The sequence below is a fragment of the Aricia agestis genome, chromosome 12 (genome assembly GCF_905147365.1).
Source record: "Aricia agestis chromosome 12, ilAriAges1.1, whole genome shotgun sequence".
NCBI classification, from domain to species: Eukaryota; Metazoa; Arthropoda; class Insecta; order Lepidoptera; family Lycaenidae; genus Aricia; species Aricia agestis.
In genome coordinates this window covers 8,240,762-8,252,267 of record NC_056417.1, presented here as the reverse complement: position 1 = coordinate 8,252,267, position 11,506 = coordinate 8,240,762, and the positions used below count along the sequence as shown (strand labels likewise).

The window sequence follows — 11,506 nt, the reverse complement described above, 5'->3', positions numbered from 1 at the left end:
TTTTTTGTTCAATTTAATATTATGTTTTTCTTTGCTGCAACGGCTTTTCTTAATTTGGAAATGTATTCTTCTCGGCCTTAATCCTTCGATCGTGGATTCTTGGAAATCTTTTGTTATTCTATTGTGATTTGTGTCTCGCTTACCGGTGAGCATAAATGGGGCTTGTGGGTTAATTCGTTATATTATCGTCGTTGTATCGTCGTCGTCGTTGCCCGTTGGTAATGTAAACGGTTTATTAACTCGTAAATCATGACATCCCTGAGCAGCAACTTTTATCGAAGAAACTTATACAAGATGTTAGTGTAAACACCGTTATCCTTGAAACCAAAATGCTTGAAACCCGTCCTGAGTTCCCAGCATTGTTCTCATAGGAAAAATTTATCATTTTGACGGGCTCATTTGATGGTTTCAAGGATAACGGTGTTTACATTAACACACTGTATAACTACATTTTCTTCTCTACGAAGACTGGAAACGAGTTGGGACTTGGGACCGAAGTTAGTAGCCTAATAGAGGAGGCCATGGCCTACTTGGGCCCAACTTGGGCCCAGTAGCAGTATATAAGTACCTAATATGCACGTTTATTGTTTAATTTCTATTCTAGGTATAGGTAAATAAAAAATTGTAATAGTTATTTTTATTCAAACATTACACAGTTATTAATTATATTATTATAATAAAGTACTTAGGTATACAATTAAATATTTACAACTTTAATTTATGGTAGACAGGTACGATTGAAACATGCGTAAATTGTTAAATAAAACTTAATAATAAAATATGAACATAACGCACCTATTTGTATTTTACAACCTTGTTATAAATATGCTCCTAACCTTTATTATTCTATAAACCAGGGCTTCCCAAACTGTGCGTCGCGATCGAGTGAGCGTCGCGCGCATTATGTCATTCATAATAATTATGTATCCCGGGCAGTATCTCCGCTTTCAGAAGCTATGCTCAGAAAAAGCAAGCACATCCTTCACATTAGCCAGCCTTGCTGGCTTATGTATCTTTCAGTAATATTTTTTTGAATTTTTATGCTCATGTTTGATTTGGTCATTATTTCCTCATGAAAATAAAAATGTCCAAATAGTGTTTTTATGATAACCTATATGTAGACTGGTTCTAAAATTGGAGACTATTTTTGGGGGGTTGGGTTTAGGAGCGTCGTCAAGAAATGGCCTAGATCCCTAGGGCGTCACAGTACAAATAAGTTTGGGAAGCCATGCTATAAACTATTATTTCAATAATAATATTATTTATTATTTTAGATGGTCACTAATTAAACCTCTAGTACACCGACGACGACGCGCGACGCTGCGAAACGCGAAACAGCGGCGAACCGATTTGCTGTCTCACTCTCCAGTCGCTACACCGTACACGGCAATGCACGGCATCTCGCTCAATTCCTGGTTCGCAGATATTTCGCGTTTTGCAGCGTCGGTGTATAAGAGACCAAAGAGAATGTCATATACTATGTAAGTGACCTTAAAGTGCTTAAACGATAACACACACGGATTTGTACTTGTCTTTAAAAAAACAGTTTGATAAATAATCAAAATTACACATTGATAAAAAATATTGGTCTGTTTAATTAATATTATATATTATTTTTAACTTATATATTGTATCAATGTATTTATTAATACTTACTTAATTATTAAGGTGCATAAATTGTCACGCAGAAGTTAACTAGACAATATCTTCTATGAGTTCTATCAAAGAGTTTGTTTAAAACGAGGTGCCTACCTAGTTAGCTTCAGCGTGTGCTATTGATTTGAAAATATATAAAAAAAAACCGCTTAAACTTTGGAAAAAAATTACTTACGCATTTCTTGATTGTTCAACGTAATAAAAATGTGACTACAATAGAGCTTAAGTGCTAAAGTTCAGTGGTCAACTCGTCTTGTGGCCGCCTCGTCATTTCGAAAAGTTCGTCTTCCAGCCATACGCTCTCTCGTCTCACTATCGGTCTTCTCTCCCAGGGGTCTGAGAGAACGATGGTCTCGCTCTCTATCTGAGAGTAGCTGGGTGGCCTTCCCGCGTCCTTCCACTCCAACGGGCTCTCGTCTTTGGATAGGGTGTGACTCTCGTACGACGTCGGAGAGTACGAAGGAGGTTTGAATGTCGTAAACGACTGCTGCGTCGTCGACGAGTCGGAACTGCCGCTCGGCGGAGGGGGCAGGAACGCACCTAACTGACTTTGGGGCTCCTGACTCACGCTCAGTCGACTGTAGCGTTTTAATATTCTGAAAAATAAATAAATAGCTTAGATGAATGATTGGTCTTGCGCTCGCGCTACGACTAGATACCGTCGGAGTACTTGAAAAATGCGGCAACAAATAATACGCCTCATCGGGCGTAACCGCGCCAGTCGCGCCGCAAGCTTCGGGTAAGGTAGATGTGTCGATAATTTTCGAAATTTTAAGTTACGTCCGTAGCAAAATGCCAATTTGCGTAGTGAGACTATGCAAATAACACTACAAGAAACAAGAAAGGTACTGGCATCACATACCATATGTAAATCTTATATCTTTAAACGAGCAATTCTTGTTTATAAATATATATATATAATTGGAATCTCGGAATCGGCTCCAACGATTTTCATGAAATTTAGCATACAGGGGGTTTCGGGGGCGATATATCGATCTAGCTAGGAATCATTTTTAGAAAATGTCATTTTATTCGTGTTTTATCGAATACCGAGCAAAGCTCGGTCAAATAGCTAGTAAGTATTATATAAATCGTCATAAACACTGAAAAATAATATAAACCTGAAAATTCGGATCGGAGTACCGCTTGATGTTCAGTGTTGCCAATTACCATAAACTAAAAATTCCCAAATTTTTCTGAGATTGTGATTTTTATTTATTTATTTATTATATCTTATTTTTTTATATATGTATACATAGTGGATGAGTGGATGAGCGCATTAAAATCTCTAGCTAGGGTAGCTGGTTCGAATCCCGCCAACGGAACAAAAAGTTTTCAAAGTTCCTGGATCATGAATGTGTATTAATAAATATGAATTATGAGTATCATATTATAATAAAAATCTTAAATACAGTTTATATTTTATGTAAGTACACAATACAGTAACAAATGAGAAAACAAATGTAACATTTGCTTTTTTATGACTCATTCTTAACTTTCGTTAAACTTCCTACCATTGTTTTTGTATTGTTTTCTCATCAATATTGTATCCATTATATTTCGTTGACCTAAACAGCGTTGTTATTTTATCGCATTCTTTTCGAATGGACTTTATTCCAATGGTAAAGTTTATCTACCCCGCATTCGGGAATCTGTGTTTTCTATACAGCGCGGTATCTAGTCGAGCGCGCGCGCGAGACCAATCATTTATCTAAGACTAGCTGTTGCCCGCGACTTCGTCCGCGTGGACTTCAGTTTATAGCGCGCGATGTCAACAAAATTGGTGTCAAAAGCTTTTATAAAAAAACCCTGGTACCCCTTAAATCAATACAGCTGTGCAGTGTGCAAACAATAAGTACTTCATTTTTGTATGTTAAACTTTATATATTATGTCAAATTTTAAAGCTTATTTAGCCCCCCAATTACACAACTTTACCCATAAACTATTTATCATTGATAGGTTTAGCCCCAATTTCACCAACGTCTGTTAGTGTTAACAGCTTGTTAAAATATCCTGTCTTCTCTTTCATTCATATGAAAAACGAAACAGCTAACGTGATACTAATTCGAGCATTAACTTTAACAGTCGTTGGTGAAATTTGGTCTTAAGGTTACGTCACTGCCTGCACAGATAAAGTACTGAGTTATTTAATATCGTAGAATAGATATAACAATCGAAAAAAATCGAGACTTAAATGTAAGATGATACCACCTCTTATAGAAAGACTTTTGAGCAAGCGTCAGCGCGATGTAGAAGACGCACGGCGCCATCTATTATGAATTTTTTGAACAAATTTACGACCCTTACAACCCTTTTTTCCAGTAAAAAAGTAGCCTATGTCCTTTCTCAGGCTTTAGACTATCAGTATACAAAATTTCATTACAATCGATTCGGTAGTTTTGGCGTTTGGCGTGAAAGCGAGACTGACAGACAGACAGACAGACAGACAGAGATACTTTCGCATTCATAATATTAGTACAGATTATGTGCACACTGCACAGCTGTTTTTGGGTATTTTGATTAATTAAGGGCCGTGCTACACCGGAATGGCAGCGGCGAGGCGAGCACTTTCAGCGCTGCCATTCCGGTGTAGCGCGCTGCGCGGCCCTAAGAGGGGTACCACTTACCAGGGTTTTAAAAAGTTTTTAAATTTGACACAAATTTTGTTGACACCGCGCGCTATAAACTAAAGTCCACGCGGACGAAGTCGCGGGCAACAGCTAGTTATGAATAAAAACAATAATATATAATAAAGTAGGTATGATTAGTTCTGTTATAATGAAGTAAAAAATAAAGCGCCATCTGTTTTCATATATTAGAATTAAAATGTTGATTGCATTGATATATTTTCTGGATGGAATATAGGCCAACACAACACACTCGAACTCCTTAGAAATGCAGTAGGAGTTCTATAAGATAAGATAGATTGATTATTATTATAGCAAGTGATAATATTATTAAACATAATATTCTAACGTATTAAAAACTATAAACAAAAACATATTATCTAATAAGTATGATTAGTTCTATGTTAGAACGAAGTTAAAAAGAAAAGCGCCATCTGTTGAATCGTATTAGAACTAAAATGTTCATTGCATCGCGTCGATATATTTCTGGATTTTTTATAATATTATACATAAAATATATTTAAGATTTTTGAAATATTATTTTAATACACATCCAAGACCCAGGAACATTGAAAACTTTTTGTTCCGCCTGCGGGACTCGAACCCAGGACCCCCGGGATGAGCGCTGGCCACGCGCAATGCGAAGTAATTTTCATCGATATTTTCATGGAAATAAGATATTTTCCCACATCAAAATGTAGCCTATGTCCTTTCTCAGACTCTAGAATAACTGTGTACAAAATTTCATTGCAATCGGTTCAGTAGTTTTGGCGTGAAAGCGAGACAGACAGACAGACAGAGATACTTTCGCATTTATAATATTAGTATAGATAAATAGATAAGTAAGTACCTATAACCTGGGTATGTTACCAGTATCGGCTTAAGGTGGGGATGGCGACGCGGTTGGGCGACCGCTGCCGGTTTCAGGGCGGATAAAAAGGGGCGCTGACGGCAAACAAAAGGGACGCCAATTTTTGCAGCACTACCAGCACCCTGGGCGCCGAAAAAATCTCGCCCAAGGCGCTCTGGGCGGCCGCCCAGCGTCGCCCCCAAAGTGCAGGTATTATCAGAAAAGTTGATTTATAGGCAGATGGCTGATCTACGTAAATTGGTCGCGTTCCGTCAAACCCATCCGACAGATCACAGCTTTTGAAAGATCAACACATTGAAATTCGTCAACTGCCTATGAACATTTTGCTTCGGTGGTACAAAGAGTAAAGACACCTTTCGTCATTGAAGTTCTAACACCACGTAAGTCACTTTTTGCCTATTTTGACCTTTTGATGCAATTCGCTAGAAAATCGGAAGACGTGTCGTTTTACCAATCGGAACACGTGAAAACGTGTCGGCCAACAAAAACTCGTAAAATAGTTAAAAAGTAAATCTGAACTACTATGGAATCAAAATTCAATTAATTTGTTCTCTCTCCTAAAAAGTTGCTATTTTTGACTTACGTGGTGTTAGAACTTCAACGACGCTTTGCCATTGTAGATCCTGGCTTGCAGTATAGTGGTGTGAATTTGTGGTAGGCCAATGCCCGTAAAAGCATTGGAGTAATGAGGTAATTCGGCGTTTTAGTACGGACAGCGGATAAATCTGCGGTCGGGTCATAAATTTTAATTTACTGCCGCAAAGCCACAGAGGCAACGGTAGCTGACATTCTGTTTGGCTTGTTAACCTGACAAACCTTTTATTATTACCGAAACAGTACCTACTACAGTAGGCATTATAATAGAAAGCAGTGAAAAGGCTATGATTTTTTGGAAATTGTGAACCAGCAAAGTTTTTTCTGTTCTGTAGGTAATGACTAGACATCGGATTATATGCACGATCAAAGTGCCAAAATATGCATGCAATATGCACGATAAATGGCCGAAATATGCATAAAATATGCACAATTATTAAAAGTCACTTATTATAAAAAAATACATATTTTTTTGAAGAGCTTTTCCGTGGTGCCGTAAATCAAAGTTTTGATATATCCTACCCTACCTCTGTTTTGTGGCCTCGGTGTGTGTCATGATACGAGGGCTGCTATTTATGTATCCGGAATTAAAAAAAGAAACAAACATATATATCATTTAATATGGTTTTATTGCTTTTCAAAATATTCGCCGCGATGATCGACACACTTTTGCATACGCTGGAACCAATTTTCATAGCACTTTTTCCATTCTGATTGAGGTATCTCCAAAACGTGCATTTTGAACGCATCAACAGCCTCTTCGCGGCTCGAAAAACGTTGACCACGTAATTTGTTCTTCGCGTATGGAAATAAAAAGAAATCGTTAGGTGCCAAATCAGGGCTGTACGGCGGATGACCAGTCAATTCGATCTTTTGACCCTCCAAAAACTGAGTTGTTTCAGCTGAGGTGTGACAGCTAGCATTGTCGTGATGTAATATGATTCTGCGTTGTCGGTTGTCCTTTTTTATTTCTTCAAAGACTTCTGGTAAACAAATGGTCGTATACCATTCAGAATTAACCGTTTTACGATTCTCTAATGGCACTGTAGCCACATGTCCATTAATTCCAAAAAAACAGGCGACCATTTGCTTCAAAGTACTTTTTGCACGAGTAACTTTTGTTGGTTTCGGCTCATCTTAAAACACCCACACCGTTGACTGTTGTTTAGTTTCGGGGTCATATGCATAGATCCAAGATTCATCACCTGTGTAGATATTATAAACGGCTTTTGACGTACCACGGTTGTATTTTTTTATCATTTTTTTGCACCAATCGACACGAGCCCGTTTTTGATCGATTGTCAAGTTGTGCGGAATCCAACGCGAACATATTTTTTTTACAGCCAAATGTTCGTGTAATATCTTATGTATGCTCGTCATCATAGACATAATATATACTCGTCATACTTATGCCTAAGGACGCCTCTATCTCGCGATATGTAACATGACGATCACTCATTATTAGTTCCCGCACAGCATCTATATTTTGTGGGACAACAGCTGTTTTTGGGCGACCTTCTTTATTTTCATCCGTGAGCATAGACCGCCCACGATTAAACTCACTGTACCAGTGATAAACAGTGGTTTTTGATGGTGCTTCATCTCCAAAAGTTGCGGTGAGTTGAATAAAGCACTGTTGTTGATTTAGCCCATTGCACGATAATGTTCACGCGTTAAATCCATGGCAAATGAAGACACGCAATTTTCAAAATGACGCCACAATGGAAAAATAATTGACAGTCACATGAAACAAAGGCTGCGTTCCAGATGACGTTAATTTTGACCAAAACGCTCAAAACGTCCCCTTCTGCCGTTCCATTTGACGACCGCGGTCGTGTTGATCGTAGCTATGACGTCATGAGTGACGTCATCATTTTCGCTCAAAACGACCCTCGACGAAGATGGGTCAAAGTGGTCGTTCTAGTTTTTTTTTACTTTTAACGTAACTATATCGCGAAAGCCATGTTCGGAAAGTTTTGATGAGAGAGTAGAGACAAAAAAACTTCATATTATTTCATTACTAAAAATATTTTAATTGAAATAGGTATTATAATATTAAATAATATTTAAGTAATAAAATTGTTTTAAATGAAAGGTCAAAATATGATTTCTTATAAAATATAATAAATACTAATTTTCGTCTCTCCTGAGTCGTACCTGTTGACTTAGCATTACGCGGTACCGTATTGTTACTTAAAAACTTTATGTGACAATAGTCAATATGCAAAGTATGTGGTTTGTTATTGAAATATGATTCAGTGTGAAAACTGAATTATATTAAAAGTTTAACTATGTATATTAAAATGTGATTACTTACTTATGTAAAAAAAATAATACTAAAAACGAAACAAATATATTATTATGTATTTTATTTGTAAAATAAAATATGTAACTATTAAGCAGACGTACGTACTAAACAATTACCTACTTTTATTTACGACTTCAAGAAAAGGATCGTAATATCCAAGTTCTGTTCAATGTAAGTATGTATAATAAAATATTATATTATGTTCTTTTTTTAAACTTTTCTCAAAACGCTCAAAACGATCCATAATCCGTTCCACTTGAGTTTGTATCACTGACGCTCACAAGCTAGTGGAACGGGAAAAACTACGGTCTTGAGCGTGAGCGTTTCTAACATCATCTGGAACGCGGGGAAAATGTATTCTTCAACCAAAGAGTTCTATTTTCAAATGTTGTAATTACTTTTTAAATATTGTTCTTGTAAGTGGCCAGTTCCGGATACATAAATACATATTATGTCTATGCATAAAATATAGCAGCCCTCGTAGCTAGTTTGGAGACTACGAGGGCATAAAACGACCGAAATATGCACTATCAACAAAAAATTGCCAAAATATGCACTATCGCCTAAAAAGTGCCATTATAATATGCATTTGCATATGCAAGTATGCAAATGCATAATATAATCCGATGTCTACAAGATGTCTAGTAATGACTAATGAAGCCATCGTATTTGGATTTCGGTGTAGGTGCCGCTATATCAATATTATTCGGAAAAAACCAATCAATTATTAATATTATCTGTGAAAATCTGTCTTTTTTTCCCGGGGGGCCTAGTTCCTTATGTAGGAACTAGGCTCCCCGGGAAAAAAGACAGCCTAGTAGACTATCTACGCCACGGAATATTTTTTTTACCTTTCAGCCCAACTGGCTAGTCGCGGCCACTCCTCTGGCACCACGGGTACCTGTTGCTTGTTCAGCAGAATCAGCAGCTTGGCTAAATCGCTGAGTACACAACTGAAAAAAAAGCATAGTTAGGGTGCGTCCAAGTAACAGCGCAAGGTGGAAAGGGTTAAAGAAAAGACAAAGCCGTTATTAATAATAATAACTAACAAGACGTGTGCTATGTGTATGTCTGTGTAATTACCCTTCACGCTTTAACCGCTAAACCGATATTGATGATGTTTGCAGCTACTTTAGGTCCTGTGAAAAAAGTTTGGATAGTTTTTATCGCGGAAAAGTAACTTCGCCATGGCCCATGACCACTAATTGCCGCGCAAACGATGTCGCGCGCAACATGTAGTCATTTATATGGCAACAACGAAAGCCTTGAATATGCTGTAATTAATTATACATTCTAATGTAATGTTGTGCCTATTGTAGGTAGGTTATATTCATGATTGTAATTTGTAAGTCTCCCTAATGCTAAGTACTGACATACGGTTTTGCTCGATAGTTTTACTCCAAATCGAGCAATACCCACCGTGTGGACCGCCAAAACTCGCCGGCTTGATGGAATTAAATATGTCAAATATGTCATTTCCTTCGATTTGGAGTAAAACTATCGAGCAAAACCGTATGTGAGTACTTAGCATAATAGTTTGCGTATTGCGTATAAGTACGTAAACTCGCAGCTACTTTTTAAACTGTTTTTCTAGAGATATCACGGTTATTGCTGCAGCCTATCCTAGACCATCATTACCCTACTAGATATTATATTTGTAAGTGTTTCGTAAACCACATAATTAACTTCAAATTGCTGCACAAATCTTTCCGCCTCGAAAACATCGAGTTCATTCGTTTTTTCATTTCCAGTTTTTTTCATTTTTCCTAATATTAATGCCAAGTGTAGGTTGCATGTTATAGCTTCGTACCTAGGTTCAATATAAACACTGGCTGATGTAAAATATTAATATCTCTACATTTTGAGTATGTAGAGTACCTATATTAAGTAAATAAGTATTAGAAGTAGTTGAAGCGTATAGCGTATATATCAGAAGCATTAGCTCTGATTAAATGATAATTGACGATTTTGTTACCGTGCAAATTAAAATATTATCTTGACTTTTGGCATCATTTTGGCCAAAAAGTTTTCTGTACGAAGCGTGACGTCACATCGAAAGTCCTCAAACTCATACCCGAGTACTATCATTCGATATTGCGTCACAGACAGTGTAAGAGGGCCCTAAGAAGCTCATAAGTCATAACTATTTCCTGTAATCAGGGCCGGATTTATATTTTTATGAGTATAGGCTACTTAAATTTTACCGCCCCTATGGCCTATGTACGAACTCTGCCGCCATCCTAGGATGCTGCTGCCCGGTAAAGGTGTCGGTTGGCTGCGGACGACATGAAGCAACTGCAGACGACGTGTCGTCGCGACACTACTGGTTTGTAAATTGTATGTATTTCTATGAAATACCCTCCGCAGCTAGCGACACGAAGCTAGCGACACATTCATAGAAATACATAGAAATGTCGTGTCGCGACGACACGTCGTCTGCTGCAACTTCATGTAGCCGGCTTCCAACTTGTACCATAAGACACCATAGGACGCTGCCGCCCACAGGTCATGGCCTATACTGCCTATACATAAATCCAGTGCTGCCTCTAATGCCTATTGCCCTATCCTATACCTGTATGCCATGGCGGCGTCGTTGTTCCCCAACTGGTACAGCTCCCGGACCTGGTGCCGCGTGTGGTTCAGTATCGCCAGCAGCGTGTACGCGTGGGGCTGAAACAAACGGTATTTTTATTGGATTTATAATATCACAAATAATATGAAGCATAATATTATATAGTGAACAAATTTTTTTGTGATTACTAACAAGCAAATTTTTTGTGAGTAGCTACATTTTGATAAGACGAACAACATTCTTATTTTCGAAAAATCTCAAAAGTGGTAGCTAACTGAGATAGAAAGGAATTCATATTTTGACTTGATGGTCCTAAAATATGGATTGTTTTATTTGTAGGACACGGTTACTTTTAAATTATATAACTATTAACCTACCAATATACAAAAAATCTGCTGGTTAGGGTTCCGTTTTAGGGTACAGTAGTCAACTAAGTTTTGTTGACTACTGTACCCTGTCTAGGGCTCCCGTACTAATATTGTACCATCGACGAAATTGATTCATAGGCAAATAGGTAATGTGTTCAGGTTATACGTACGTCAAATCAAATCATGACTTCCGTCTTCTGTCTATGAATTTCTTTGATAGTAAAGTAAGGTAAGGTCTAAATTAAGTATATCAAATTATAATATAACCTAACAACTTTAAGTCGTAGGATACCCATGCTTCCCTCCTAACTAGAACGCCCACAGTTATTATTCATGTAATACTACACTAATTAGACAACAAACTAAAAGCATAAGCTAATACCTTAATAATTCCCGTCTAGCTCGCACTAACTTTTCAATTAGCGCAGCTAATTTGGCAGCTGAATACGGCTGATGGAAGTTTAATGTGTCTAAACAAACTAGGCGACACAGTATGAATTAATTATTCG

The 11,506-nt window shown here is 37.5% G+C and overlaps 1 protein-coding gene across 1 annotated transcript in view; it reads right to left on the bottom strand.

Annotated features, from left to right (window-relative positions):
• Positions 1-1,619: 1,619 nt before the first annotated feature.
• LOC121732488 overlaps positions 1,620-11,506 on the bottom strand; it is a 54,908-nt gene continuing 45,021 nt past the window's right edge. Inside the window, exons 5-7 of the mRNA XM_042122386.1 lie at positions 10,630-10,727; positions 8,909-9,010; positions 1,620-2,252 (exon numbers count right to left, since the gene is read on the bottom strand). Of these exons, the coding sequence (XP_041978320.1) occupies positions 1,886-2,252; positions 8,909-9,010; positions 10,630-10,727 (567 nt within the window). The 3' untranslated portion in view covers positions 1,620-1,885. The remainder of the gene's footprint in view (positions 2,253-8,908; positions 9,011-10,629; positions 10,728-11,506) is intronic.